The 15,316-nt window shown below is 36.4% G+C and overlaps 2 protein-coding genes across 6 annotated transcripts in view; one reads left to right on the top strand and one right to left on the bottom strand.

Moving 5' to 3' along the window:
* Nucleotides 1-330: 330 nt before the first annotated feature.
* On the bottom strand, nucleotides 331-14,551 carry LOC100177643 (UPF0705 protein C11orf49 homolog). 4 transcript variants are annotated; one of them, XM_026836438.1, is made up of 8 exons: nucleotides 13,795-14,550; nucleotides 13,036-13,138; nucleotides 12,370-12,500; nucleotides 11,547-11,720; nucleotides 11,050-11,181; nucleotides 10,618-10,794; nucleotides 5,986-6,203; nucleotides 331-360 (listed from the first exon to the last, which is right to left on the bottom strand). In XM_026836438.1, exons 1-8 carry the CDS (start codon nucleotides 14,246-14,248, stop codon nucleotides 346-348), a joined length of 1,404 nt encoding a protein of 467 aa, XP_026692239.1. In that variant the 5' UTR covers nucleotides 14,249-14,550; the 3' UTR covers nucleotides 331-345. The 4 variants fall into 4 exon arrangements, with proteins under 4 accessions (XP_026692239.1, XP_026692238.1, XP_026692237.1 ...); XM_026836437.1 differs by lacking the exon at nucleotides 331-360 and adding an exon at nucleotides 896-1,355 and having other exon boundaries at nucleotides 13,795-14,551; XM_026836436.1 differs by lacking the exon at nucleotides 331-360 and adding an exon at nucleotides 2,815-4,306 and having other exon boundaries at nucleotides 13,795-14,551.
* The window catches only part of LOC100185511 (thioredoxin-like protein 1), a 17,238-nt gene continuing 3,842 nt past the window's right edge, over nucleotides 1,921-15,316 (top strand). The window contains exons 1-4 of one of the 2 annotated variants that reach the window (XM_026836445.1): nucleotides 1,921-1,931; nucleotides 6,948-6,954; nucleotides 14,880-15,062; nucleotides 15,114-15,210. In XM_026836445.1, the coding sequence (XP_026692246.1) occupies nucleotides 14,959-15,062; nucleotides 15,114-15,210 (201 nt within the window). In that variant the 5' untranslated portion in view covers nucleotides 1,921-1,931; nucleotides 6,948-6,954; nucleotides 14,880-14,958. Of the gene's footprint in view, nucleotides 1,932-6,947; nucleotides 6,955-14,830; nucleotides 15,063-15,113; nucleotides 15,211-15,316 lie in introns of those variants that run through there. The other variant, XM_009861645.3, reaches the window with a different exon arrangement.

Genomic DNA, 15,316 nt, shown 5'->3' with positions numbered 1-15,316 from the left:
GATGTAGATTGTTTACCCGAATAGGTGTTATTTATGCTCTTTGAGTACGTGAGATTCTTAAGTAGATCCTTAATTCTATTATTTATTCTTTAATCTCTTGATTAAAATAAAATCATGATATATATTATAAATTGTGTGAGTCAAGTAAACTACCATACATCGGAAACCCGTTTACTAGAAAGTAATCTGTAATTTTTGGTTTTGTTGCAGTGCAAATATAAAGAAAAATTGTATACAGTAATGGTCTTGCAATTATTTTATTAAAATAATAAAAAATAGTTGTTAGCGATCGAACTCGGGGCATTAGCCTCAATCTGTTCCCGGCACACGCGTAACCGACAGCGGTTAAATTGTCTGGATCTGGAAGTTTAAGAGGACGCGTGTTAGTGAGATAAGGAATCCTTAACCAATTACTCAATCGTCATACATCATAAGTCTTCATGAGTTATAGTAGGGTGGGGGAAGATGGAACACTTTGTCAGACGAGACTTTTTTCTTTTTACAGACCCACATTTATTGATAATCAAAAAAATAATGTTACAGAATTGTTTGACAGTATATTATCACAACTTTATAAAACACGCGTCAAAACCGATTACAGTTGTTTAGTATTAAAAAAATATAACAAAATGGTTTATTTTAAACAGGTAAAAAATGTGAAATAATTAAGTGCTAATTTTGAATGCTCGCTAAATCATAGCAAAGCGGTCAAAATTTTGTAGCTTGCGAGTGTAAACGATTAAACTAGTTAATAAATTTATTAAAAAAACTTGAGTATTTCATTTTAATCGGTTTATCGTATTCTTTTTTTACTATTGCAGCATCTTTTTCTACTATTTTTCTTTTTCTACTATTGCATTTACTGTCGCTAACTTTTCGTTAAAAAATTACACTCTTTTTAGCATAGTAACACTGTAGCGCCACATAGAGGGTGTATTTTTAATTTTAAAACAAAATTCCCGTCACGTGATGGCAGAAAAGGTCCTAGCTGGACGAAAACGTAGCCCGCAATAATTCCAGCATTTCCTTTAGACTTTGAAATACCTTCATGTTATACTTTAAAACTACTAATCTTTCTCGAGGCTTTAGAAGAGTGTTGTTAATTGGTAAAAGCATGTTTGGGCGATGTGGGATATTACGTGCTAACGGTATTTATCTTTCTCCACAACATTATACTCACTATACTTATAATTGGGAAACTATCTGGACATCTCTCCCAAATTGTTCAGTTCGTTGAAGCGCGGATTACTTCTAGTAATGCATGGTACAGGAACCACCATGGTTTAGTAGTTAAAATTTTCTAGATGTTTCGATAAATATCTCGAATGAGATCGTTGGTTTCGGAGAAGAGTCATCTGGAATAAGTTAAAATGAGCAGAAACTCCCAAATCTTGCGCAAAATCGCATTCTCCCAATTCGCCGTGAGTGCAGCCGTTTTGACAAATCCTATTAGCGTAATAGAACGTTTACCGCTGTGTGTGTTATTAACGTCTGTATATTTTCCTTTGCCACAGTGGCATACGCCTCTGTAAATGAACGATTTCGGCCCGACCGCGCTTTAAACGCAAGTATTCCGATGTTTTATAAAAGTACTACGCCCAACATTAAATATAATCAGATGTATATACTATAAACAGAATTAGATTAAAATCGAAAGTACCTTGGGGTAAGATGGATACCGTTAAAATATTAGCAATTAATAACACTTTTATGAAGTCATAGGAATATAGGTTATTTATTTCTGTAAATATTCTTCGTGTACTCACAAATGGAACAAAAAATGAGAATAAAACAGCTCTTGTACAACTCACGGCAACGGAGTTGCATTTTAATGAAGTATTTACTAAATATTGAGATTACGCAGCCAAGCTAAGATCACCGATTTAATCTGACTCGCCTTCGTAGTACGTCACGTGTTTTACGCAGAGTACGTCACAGTCACGTTTATGATTGGTCACGCACATATCACTTAGTATTTAAATTGAATAGGAATTTATCATTATTCGAATAACCAATAAGAAAACGCTTTTATTGTTAATGGTTGTACACGGTTTTCGTAGGTGATCTGTCCATGAAAAATGTAAACAAATGAATTAATCTAAAATAAAGTTGTCATTTAAAAACATGTACACAAACTTTTAATTAAAAGAAATTCCAGTTATAATTACTTAAGTTTTAATCTAATAATAGCAGGTTGAGGATTTAAAATTATAACGAATGGTTTGAAATATACGAAATACATATCCTATTAGGTCTTCAATTAATTTGAGCACATTTATTTTAGAAGTAACAGTAATTGCTATGTTATCGCAAAATTGGCGCCAAAAATAAAAACCTTAATTTGGAAGAACTACAAATAACCCATAATTGCCCTTAAGCCAGGGAATGTGGAATTTAATAAAAAAGACTATTTTAAGAAAAAATTATAATTTAGAAGGCGTAAGGTGTCAGACGAAATTTACAGACAAATTCGATTTGGCAATCTTATTGGATTACCGGCCAGATTTCTGTGTAGTAATTTTTCATCTTCGAAATTTGGCAGCACACATGAGGTGTCTGGGTCCGGTCGGCTTAAACGCTTTGAAATATGGCAATGTGTTTGTTAGACAGCGTGACCTCTCAACAGTTCCGGTAAAACACGTAAGATTTCGTCACGTTCTGGTAAGGAATGGATGTGTTGCCTTTGTAGGCCCTTGAGATAGCCCGACCGCCGTGGGAACCAGTACGACAACAAGAACATTATCCGGGGCTAATCCAGGAAAAATAAGCCGAGGTCGTGCTTAAGGAGTGGGCTGTATCAACCAGAGTAAATGTAAAGCCTTTCTTGGGATGTTTTATCGAAATCAAAGGTGCGAGAAGCCTTGTAGTGGACTTGCAGTCTAGACGGTTGAACTTATAATAGCGGCAAATTAAAGCGTGTTAAGAATGCTCGCGTGAGACGAACTTGAGCGCCCCCAGCGTCGGGTGTTACAATATTATCGCCTTTAATAATTTGAAATCGGCCAATTTTCGCTCTGCATAAGCAGAACGAACAACAACTTTTTTGGTATTAACGAATTCGAAAAGAAAATCCCATTTGTGATCGCAGACTACTTCAGACGTCTCGCGTCACGACAGAAGCTTGGAACTGACCAGCTTTCGGTTTGCGTAGCGATGCGGCAGACCCATCAATCATACGAGTGGACAGCGGACAAGGAATCGAGACAGACGACACGCGCGAGGGCAGATAACACTAAGTTAACTTGCGTAAATTGTTTATTCAAATAAAACCCGGTCGGTTTTCGGGTAGTCTGGCGCGTGACTCGCCGCTGCACGAGATTTTCTTGATTGCGACCCGAAATTAAAAGTCTAATGGACACTATACGGATTTATAGGTTGAGAATTGAACAAGTGTCGATCAGTCACGACGTGCGAATGCCAGAGAACACAAGGCAGACCTGATGATGAATTCGTCTGGAGATTCTGCACTTAGAGTAGCACAGCAATTGCTGTTTATCTTTAACGGGTTATCGAGGCCATTACAACATTCCTCAGCCGAGAAGAATGAGATACCTTTGTTGTACTTTGGTAGTAGAGTTCGGATCAAAGAGAGCAACGTCGATTTGTCACCCTGATAAGCCGGTCCTTCACTACGTGGGGCAATACAGTGTCAAATCCACAAAGATCAAAACCTATTCGGGAAGCGGGTTAGTTCTCGTATCTGGGGCCGACTGTGTTGAGGTGTCACGTATAACTTGTCTGGCGGAGGCGAGAAGTAGATAATATTGAAGCGGCAAATCATTATCGTCGACTGATCGAGAGGAACGATTGTATTCAAGAAAAATATACAGATGTGGTCCAGCGGTCGTTTTGTTCCGTTATCTTAACGTCACAAGCTTGGTTTGGTACATATTCATGAGTCACTGCGTGGATTTTTCGAATAATTTATATTTTTTACGCGAGTCTGTCTGGAAGCTCGGTAGACTGAGCCACACGGTTCGCGAAGACAGGCGGCCGTTTTGCTATTCTTCTAGATTGAACAATATTCTTTCTACAGGAATTTTATTAGCTGTATTCATTAATATGATGTATGTGAAGGTTTTTTCAGTGTTGAGCTGTTTATTTGTTATTGCAACCTCTTCAAGCGTAGTGAGGGACCGCTTTCGACGGTCAGCGCAATCTGCCGACGGCGTGGTCACTGTTCGGTCGCCCAATGACGGAACAACGACCCAGAATATTTGCCCCCCGCCGGTATCACTGGTGGCTTGCCGGAATGAATGTCGTTCAAACGGAGATTGCGGAGCACGAAGAATTTGTTGCTCGAACTCTTGCAATGGTGGAACGTGTATTCAAATTCAGGTGAAGAAATAAGACCAATTCATTGCTAAAGTTTTAAACTTTTTACTTCGTGGGAAGTCTTATTCACACCCATGATTTTAAAGCTCAGTTAAACAGGGTTGTATTTTGTCTATATACTTTGCGGTATAACAGCTTCAAGTTTAAAGCTTTAATAACGTGAAGTTCTGACATTTAAAAATATTTGTTTTCCATTTTTTGCGACGTCATTTATTTTAAATTTTACACACTTTTGGTCGCTTTAGGCGCAGTGCTTATATAAACCGGGATTTCCGTTGGCTCGCATCGTGCCATGATCAGTAAATGATTCCTTAAGTAGCGAGGTATTACAAGGAAAGAGTCCACCAGTTGAAAAATCTGACGGAGCTTTAAGAGGCGAATACTCATTCATTGCCGTTTTATCTAAACTGCGATTAAGCTGGAGTTAAATTAGACATCAAGTGAATGACATATTAATACGAGGTTAATCTCATATAGGCTACTATAAAAGGACCGCACAAGTTAAAAAGTTAATTCCGGATTAGAAGTTAAACCAGACTTTACCCTCCGCAGTTTTACGCAGTTGCGATTAAACCGGTTCAACTTACAGGTAATAAACCACTGTATAAGGTTGAACGGAAACATTAAACATTTTGAGGCAAAACCGGAATTTCACGGCGGCTTGAGCGTAAATATTATTGCAGAAGCAGGTAACACCTACGATGTCCGTGCTAGGGAGTAAAATTATAGATATATATATAGGCTTACGTCATTTCTTTGTAGTTCAAGATTGCAGAATCGATTACGGATTAAAATCTTGGATATAATTTACTCTACGTCGCGGGTGTTACACACTGAATTTGTTACGCATTTTCTTCAACGGTTAGCCTAGAGAAATAGCAGTGCCGTATAATGTAACGTTACATGGTTGTCATAATACTGTCGCGAAATTCCCTTATTCTATGAAACGGGGCTTGGCGAGACAGAGTAATTAAAACGCGTGCTGGCGAAGCATCACGCCTAAAATGCGATTATTGCGTAAGATAATTAAAGCAAGATCAATCGTGATCCAATACCGAGTTCCTTATATCGGAGTGCCAGACAAGAATTAAGTATATCCGTTTGAAAATTAGTCTTGTGCCTTTTTAACATTTAAAGGGTGCTAGACATTTCATGAATATGCATTTTTTCCCTTATTATTAACCGAAGCTGTAAATTCGCATGCTTGTTTTGGAAAGTAAAACTTTAAGTCCCTTTTATCAGCGGATTACTGATGGGTGAACTTTTACTTTATATAAACAAATGAACTTCGATTTCTTGCACGTAAACGCTATTTCACAGTCGACACAAGTCGTATCTTTTCTCCTTGCTTTATCTACGTTGACTCGTTATACAGTTACAACTAACATATAGTGGGGTGAGAGAAGATGGGATACCTTTAGCACAAAATATATAAACATAATCGTGTTTTAAACAATTATTAACGGTCTATGAAAGTCGAGAGGACAAGGTTTTATAATTCTTTGAATGTTCTTTGTTTACTACCAAAATATACGAGAAAATAGAATGAAAATGTGTCCCATCTTTCCCCACCCTACTATATATTAACTGAATCTTTACTTCACAGGCATCAAATAGTTGCACACCTATATCATGCCTTCAACAAGGTACCTTATGTAGCGCGAGCAACGGCGTTGTCAGTTGTAACTGCATCACCATGTGCGCTGACAGCAACAGCAACGAATTTTCGATTTTGGCATCAGATGGGAACACATACGCTAGCAAGTGCCATATGGACAGGGCTGCTTGCATAGCCCATACAACTATTCGTCCAATGCCAGCTACCACCCTCGCGACCACAACGAGAAGTCCTCCAACCCCTACAAGGCCTATGAGCATAGATGAAGAAGTCTATAGAAAATGCCACGAAAATTTGGAAGCGCAAAGTCTTAGATGCATTGGTAGGGAGGTACACATGAGAACGTATTTCGTGTATGATCGTGAGACAGCAACATGCGAGAGAAGGAGAATCGTTGATTGTAGTGAGGTTTTAAATAAGGTACAACGCAAACTATTTATTGTATACACACACATACTTCCAATAACGTATAAAGACTTATTAATAATGTTTATAAGCTTTGTTGTTGGTGTAAAAAAATGTCAACCCAAACAAAGCTTTTCAAATATTTGGCTTAAAACTAAACTATTACGACTAAACTGTTGCCTTGCCACAGTTGGTTTGCGCGTCTGCCTGTAACACAGAGGTAATGGGTTCAAGGTTTGTCGTTGCTACCATTACTGGACGTATGTGTCCTTGGGCAAGACACCCAACGACAATTGCTCCAACCCAGTAGTCACTAATGCGTTGTCCAATTTATCAGTCACGCATAAAAAAGTACAAAAAAATCTCACACGAGGTGTTTAAAACAGACCACTCGGGTTTAACCACCGTCTTTCTCCGACCAAACTCTTATTACCGGTCATTAATTGTAAACATAAACCTCATTCTGTTTTCAGTACAACACGCTTGAGGAGTGCGCAAACACATGCTTAAATATCTGTCAGCAACCAATGAGCCAAGGGGAATGTCGGAATTATAAACAACGACTGTTTTACAACACAGTCTCAAGAAGATGCGAGGTAAATGAAAATTGAGATTAATATATAGAATGTTGGGGTGAGGATGGTCCATGTTTTCATTCTCTTTTATCATCCAATTTGATAGCAAACAAAGAATATTTACAGAAAAAGTATAACCATTTACTTGGGATCTAAAGCAGAGAAGTTATTGAATGGTAAAATATAAGATATTATGTGCAAACGGTATCCATCTTACCTGGTAAAGGTAGATATAAACTACAATATGAACAGCAGTCACGCTTAACACATTTACACATGTGTAATATTACATTGGTTCATATATAGTAGGGTGGAAGAAGATGGGACACCTTATCATTCTATTTTCTCGTCATATTTGGTAGTGAACAAAAAAAATTAAAAGAATTTTAAAACCGTATCTCCACGACTCCAATAGACCGTTGTTAATTGTTTAAAACACGATCAGGACATTTAGATATTCTGTGCAAAAAGCGTCCCATCTTCCCCCACCCTACTATACATACAACTGTTTCGCGAAAGAGAAAATTGGCCAAATTCAAATAATAAAACACACTTCTTTTTCGAAGACAGTCTGATCAACATTGAATATAAACAGTGTTTCCAACATGTTTACGATTTACTTTGTTTGATTCAGGTATTTATCTACGGTGGGTGTGGAGGCAACACTAATAACTTTCCGGACATCAACGTTTGCAAGTCTATGTGTGTATATCCTGGACCAAGTTTCATGCGTCCCCCGCAGTGTAGGAGTTGCGAACAAAACTTGGGCATTACCTTCTGCGATGCTGACTTTGTGGTCGGTGGGCGCATTAAGCGAGTTAACAACGGCAGGGGATATCGGTATATACAACTTATAATGACCAGAGTTTTCAAGGACAGAGGTGGGAGACTCGGCCTGGGTTTCGCGAATTTATCTAACCCAGAAGAAGCAGAAAGAGAATTTGAACTGGATTTAGATACGCACTGCCCTTGTCCAGATCTAAAGCATTTGGCACACGAAGCAGCACTACAGAACCAAGCAAACGTAGCACGCCTGTACCAAAACAGCCGACGCATTTTTAACCCGAGACACGATTTCGAAATCATTATCAGCGGCAGGGTACGTTATGATATCCCCACTATTACACAAGGCAGTCTTGCTGTACTTGCTACAAGAGAAAACATTTTGCGAATGAACGGTAATGTCCGACAATCCCAGAGACTATGTCAGTTCCTTGCGCCGAGAACAGCTCGACGTTTCCAACAAACATAAATCTTGCCGTATTCTTTCCAAACAAAAAGCAGGGAATGTCAAAACATTGGCATCGTCCAAAGAAAGCCTTCCGCACAAGCTCCTTTAGTCCCCACTTTACACAACATTTTATAAGGTCTTTATTTCCACGTCAACATCCTTACGATATTTTAACATCAAGTTATCAAACAAAACATCCTTACGAGCCGACACCTAATGCCCTACGTCGCTGCAGCCGTTTATTTCTTGTATATTTATTGGTTTGTTGTTTTTTATTTAATTTTGTTTTTCACTTGCGTATCAAAAATGTAAATAAAATTTAGAGTTGTATTAGTTGCCATTTCCTACAGATAACGATGTTAAGCTTTATGGTAAACCAAGGTGATATAATTTCGCACTAAACGAGAACGGATATATAGAGGGTTAGGATGAGATGGACCATGTTTTTATTTTCTTTATCGTAGTAAACAGGAAATGTTTACAGAAATGTATAATCGGATTCTCAAGAAGTCAAAATATTGTTGGTAATTGTTAAACACACGATTAGGAGATATTGAAAAGTGTGTGTTAAATGTATCCATCTTACCCAACAGTTCTATATACCGATTTCTAGCCCTAAAACGGTAAATGACACAAATGAAAGCAAAAAGCAACAAAATTGCATTATCAACACGAATAAGTCGTTGTTTTCGTTTTTTTAATGTAAATGAAAAAATATACATCTGTATTCTATAAAAACATAATACATTTGATACAGCATATAAGTTGTGTTGTGATGTCGCAGTTTTATCTGTTACGTCATAATGATTTCGGCGTCACTACCTTCCAATAGACAATCGCGCCCTGGAAGGACACCTGGCGGAAAACGAAACGAAGGATTCAGTAAAATAAAAACAAAAGATAAACAAAATTGTTAATTTTGTAAACTGATTTAGTTTCAAGAGATCGAAAAAAACTTATTGTTAATAATATATAAATTGTCTGCAAAGGTTTAAAACGTTTTTTTTTGTAAACTGATTCTGTTTTTAAAAAGTGATCATTTCAAGCTCAAATCATTGATTAAAGTATGTCAGAATCAATATTAAAATTGGCTCGTCTGGTGAGAAATGGTTATTTTTATTGTACAAACGCTTTTTCAGATATACGAGAAAATTTTATAGCGTAGATATCCTACCGGTTAAGCCAATTTATATACTAAAATATGTTTGGTGGCACGAGCCATATAATGTTAAGTATCATTTGAAATCGTTAGCTTTCATCGTAAGTATAAGGTAATGAGATTGGTTGGTTAGAACGGCCGATGCTGACGAGAAAACGAAAGACTCGAATTTGCATTTTCAATCATTAAATTTAGATTGCCGAATGCGTAATACATGCGTGCGGGTAAAAAGAAAGGATGCATAAGATATTGGCGGTAAGAGATAAGGAACTGCGTAGACAGACTAAGCATTTATTGAACAGCTTGATCTGGTTTGTACCGCTGTCTTTCACGGAGTTGGAAAAACAATGCGAGTCGTTGGTGCTACGCGCGGGGGGTTTGTGACGTAGGAGTTATGAAAATATTGAGTTCTTGCGATTATGAGACGTCAGCACTTGAAACCTTGTTTGGTAGAGTTACGTGGGCGGGTGTGTTAAGTTCTATTTTATGTCTTTAACAATAAACTAGAATACGTCATATATGTGTGTCATAATATGGACGAATGTTTAAATGTTGGAAACATGTTACGAAATACGTAACCGACAAATGAATGAAAAAAATGAATGTAACTTACTTTATCCTCGCGTGGCCGGAAAACGACAGTAACACGTGTGTTGGTACACCTTGTGCCAGCTTACTAATTACCATGCATGTTACTTTCAAGGTGATTTTTTTAATTTTATGTATGGCTGATAATTTGGACAACCCATTGGTGACCACTGGGTTGAACTTGGAGCAACTGCTGTTAAGTGTCTTGCCCAAGCACACATACGCAATACGTCCACAAAGGTAGCAGGAACGAGCCTTGAACCCATTACCTATGGACTACAGGCAGGCGAGATAACCACTCTGCCTTGCGCTGGACAAAAATCTTGCCCAACGAACTCTATTCTATTGGAATATTAGATATATGCCCTGGCTAAATTGGGTTCATGATTCATTAGTGCATTATTTAAATGTAATATGTTAGAAATAGACTTCGTTCTTGGTCAGTTTCAACACAAACATTAGATAATATGACTGTCTTTATTTTGAAAGGTTTTGGTTTAAAAAAAACAACTAGAAAAAACTTTCAGTAATGTCAAAAGTTAAGATGAATTCTATAAAAAAATAATTGTGCTAATCTGTGGGGCATTACAAAGGGTAAAATTTATTGATATAAAAGTAATTATGTTTAGGTCTACAGTTACATATTGTTAGTTGCAGCAGACACAGAATTACCTTATATTAAATAAGTAATGGTTACTTTGCCTACCTATTTCAGTATTTACATCATCATTCTTACTGAGAGCCATCAGTAACCCATAGAAAGTAATCCGAGGTGTTTTACTAAGTTCACTATGCACATGCTGTAGTGAGGGGCATGGACTTGTAGAGTGGAGTTTTAAACATGATTTTGCCAACGTGTCGTAGAATGCTTGACAATTGACACCTAGTGTGCAGATTTAGATTTTTTGAAAAATGTTATAACTCCATTATGGTTCAAAATAACAAGAAAATTGTATTAAAGATTTATCATTTGAGTTTAGGGGTAATGGGCATGCCTAGTTTAAGCAATAATAGTACAGAATAGAAGTTGATTGTGATTTAAAATTTAAAAAAAACTATTGGTTAGTAGCAAAAGTAGGTCATGGATGTTTGGCAAAAACAAAAAGTCAGATACAAATCCAACCCCCCCCCCTCTCACCTTCATTACCCCTCCCACTATCATCATGGATCGACGTTTTACTCGATTGCCAGTTTTCAGATGAAGGAACGAATACTGTGTTCAACCCAGTGCTGAGGTGGTCGTACGCTTCTTTGCAGGAGTTCACAAATTCTGCGGAGAAAAAACATAATTTAAGTTAATTTTAAATTAAATCTTAGAAAAAACATTAAAACTGGATGAAAAATATAAATTAACAAGTTTCATTGTAGTTTGTGAAACAAATATTCTTATCTGTTTGAAACTGACAACATGTCTTATAATTGAAACCTGTTGCAGTTGTTATGAATGAATGTAACTTATTTACCGTGTGTGGTGGGGCAATGACAGTCATTATAAATAGTAACCACAGGTGTTCAGGATGTGCCCACTTACAAGTTACCACATATCTAACTTAGTTTGTTTTAGGGTTACTTTTACAGAGGTATTTGCCTGTTGAAACATGTTTTCACACTCCATAGGTTAAACATGAACGATACCTTCATAATAAAATTGAATTTGAAATGCGTAAAGAAAATCGGGAAATGACATTAAGCAGTCAAGCGCGTCATCCATAAGAACGACTCGTGCTGTGCGTTGAACCATGTCCATCGGAAAGTCATGACTCAGCAAACAAAGAAGCGAATGATATTCCTTCACACTCAGTAACTCAGCTGTGAGATAAGGTATATTTAATTTAAAGGGACATACCAACAACAAAAAACAAAATTTGTGTATTGATAGATATGCTCAAATGTAACCTGAAGCTACCACCAATTAACCTGGAAATATATACACTGAGCTGCCATCGCCATGTATATAGTAAATTTGAAACAATTGTTCTGGAAATTTTTGTTTGTGAGTTTAGTGGTGTATGAGTCCTTGGGCAAGATACTTAACGTTAGGGATGCACATTACAGAATTTCGAATCCCTGAGATTCGAATCCTTTTGTATTCGAATCTAATTACAGGATACAAAAAAAAGAGTCAATAAACTGACTTATGTGGCTAAAATTATTTTTTCCTATAAATATAAAAAGATTCGGAATTCTAGATTCGAAATAAAGTATTCTAGGATATCCTAGAATACCTAATTATTCTGTAATGTGCATCCCTACTTAACGTTAATGGCATACTGTAACCCTCATAATCAGACTAAATTAGTATTACCACAAATAATTGTCAGAGATCTCTGCATTTATAAAAGTTTTGTAGGCGGTAGGCCTACCTCTTTTTTCCAAAATGAGGGTACAAAGGATTCTACAATAAAAACAGAGGCCTATATCAGGTGAATGAAAAAAATATATATAAACAAAATCTTACCACCATGGCTGGCAATATGCCTGAAACAACTCCACACACATTTGATGAAACAAGCTCTGTTATGCGCAGTTGCTCGTATGTATTCAAACTCCCGGAATAAAGTGTGAGTTCCTTTGTGGATACTTCTGAAGCTATAGGAAAGAACGTTGGTTACTGTTGTGATATTTGTGCAATATAAAAAGTATGCAGCACGGGAAAAAATCTGGCGCAATGGCTTAGTGGTTATCGATTACATTGTAACTTCGTTGCTTGACGATGTAACTGCTCTAGAACAAGAAGAGTATTGCTCCAAACCAGTGTGTTACAGTTATTAATCCCCTTCCTTTTGTTATAGTACTGTGAGGGAAGACGGTACACCTTTAGCTTATAACATACAAACATTCTGATCGTGTTTTAAACAACTAGCAACAGAGTGATGAGACAGGCTAAATTGAGGATTACACATACCGGGTTCGATTGATTGCTATGAGTAGGTCACACACACAGCCTACAGGCCTCTACAGAATCTACACAGTGGTCACTAACCATAACGGGTTGTAGCATCCTAGGTGCTGGGGTAATAATCAGCCAAATCTGGCCAAATCTATATCCCATGGCATGCTATGCTGTGGCACCTCACCCACATAGGATAAAATAATAGAAATTAACATTTTAAACCCCACTTACTAGTCAGCTAAAAATTTTGAGTGAATGACTTTAGAATTTTCATCTTTGTATTCCAGTAACTGGGTGATTGCATCTTCTATGTAGAGAAGGATGTGGTGTTTGTCTATGGGGAAAATAACAATGATACAGAAATTCTGTATAATATATATATATATATATATATTTATATATAACCTTTACATTATAATAAATATAGTCAAGTAGGGTAATAACAAACAATCGGTACTTGGGGACCGGGTTAAGAAAGCACAACCCCTTTAGCTTATAAATCAATATAGGTGAATAGCTTTTGTGAGAAAAACTTTATCTATTTGGCTTATTTTTTATTTTAAGTGGTAATTCCATTTAAATTAATTACCTAAGTATTCACTTGGGGAAATGGCATCTACTTCAGCCTTTGCCATTATACGTTATTAATTAAACTTCATGCACCTACAACCTCAACATTCTGTACAAAAGCAGTAATAAAAGTTTAAAGTAGAAGAAAACTGAGAATGATTTATCAACATTTTGTAACACAGGATTTCTTAACTGAAACATTGAGAAAAACAGAATATGTGTTTCAATTTAAGTAATGAAAATCTTTTACACAATGCTGTTAACACTGTTAAGGGTTTGTATTTTTATCATCATTTTGAACTTCTTGAGTAGTATTTGCATTGTTATTATCACAATTGTCAATCTGTTCAACATCAAGATTATTGTCATTATTATGTTTATCATTTACAATATTTACATCATGATCATTTTCATGATTACCATGATCATTTTCATCTGACTTCTTTTTTTTATTTTTATTCTTCTTCGTATTCTGTTTTTTCCTCAATCTTTTTGCTCTTTTCTTGGCAGTTGCTTCTTCCGCCAATCTCTTGTTATCTTCCTGTTTCTTCATATACTCCTCATCCAAATTCTTCTTTTTTTCCTCGTAACTCATAAACTTCTGCCTGTTGTACTCTCTTCTCCGAATATGACGGTAAACGTGGAACTCTCCGCTTCCAGCCCCCGCACTGGACCCCATCACATCCCGAACAAACTCGGGGGCATCTTTTGGTTTCCATTGTTTTTTTGGCTCTGGAATATAAACAGGTTTCTCGGGATTTGCCATTAATTTCTCAATTTTCCTTTTTTGAATATCCGCTGTGTTTTTTGGAACCACCACGGGTTTTGAGAGAGGTTTGTCATGTTTTTTTGCTTCGTTAAATATCTCTGTCATTTTACTTTCTTTTTCGCAGCGTTTTTACAAGATTTTTTCCTCTTTTACTAACAGTTTCAGTTCTTTTTTCCAGCTGTTTTACTTTTTCATTCTCACCCCCAGAGGGAGCAGTTAGTATATTTTTATCGGAAATCAAGACAACTGCTAATATACAAATAAACTGAAAGACTCCACCAATCCAAAGAAAGCAATTTAGAATTTTTTCGAATGAAGTTAGTTCTGGGATCAAAAGTTCGTCAGAGTTAATTTCATTCAGCATAATAATATCACTGAAAAAATAAAAATAATTTAAATATTTAACAAATAAAAATACAGCTTTATTTTAAAAGGCATTTCGAGAAATACAGAAAAATGAAAGAAGCTTGCAGTGGTGTTTTGTCTGAAATGTAATGTATTTTGTATCACTTAGTAGCGTTCTTTATTAAAAGTGGTATAATTAACACCTACACTAACTGCAATCTGTTACAATAAAAATAGAAGAATTTCTCGTGTTGAAATAAAAACATCCCTAAGGAATTACTGATGCGTAGCGCACTCTTCAAACATAGAAATGTTATATTTCTAAATGACTCGGTATTTTGATATTTTGTAAAATAGCTGACGCATAGTTGGTTGCCCTGCTTATTCAAAGAGACCAAAATTGCACGAAAAACAAAGAGTCTTGTGTTTTGCTTAATTTAAAGATTAATAAACGAATTTAAAAAGGTGAAATGGCAACGGAAAATTACTTTGAAGTTACTAGCGATGAAGAATTTACTCGTATACACCAGAGTGGCAACGACAAGCCAGTAGTTATAGATTTCCACGCAACTTGGTAAAAAATTAATTATGATATTTTCCTAAACTTACATTGGTTGTTATTTAGGTGTCAACCTTGCAAACGTATCGCGCCAAAGTTCAAGCAACTATCAACTACATATCCACAAGTGTTGTTCATTAAAGTTGATGTGGATCAATGTACAGTAAGTAGGCTGTTGATTTAACATGGCACTATGGGGAGAAATAGTTTTTATCCACATTCTATGCTTTAAAGACAGTTTTTTTATTCCATGAGAAGCTGTTTGTTTA

This window comes from Ciona intestinalis, chromosome 10, assembly GCF_000224145.3.
Source record: "Ciona intestinalis chromosome 10, KH, whole genome shotgun sequence".
Classification (NCBI taxonomy): domain Eukaryota; kingdom Metazoa; phylum Chordata; class Ascidiacea; order Phlebobranchia; family Cionidae; genus Ciona; species Ciona intestinalis.
The sequence above is the reverse complement of the archived record's forward strand: the minus strand, read 5'-3'. Positions and strand labels throughout refer to the sequence as shown.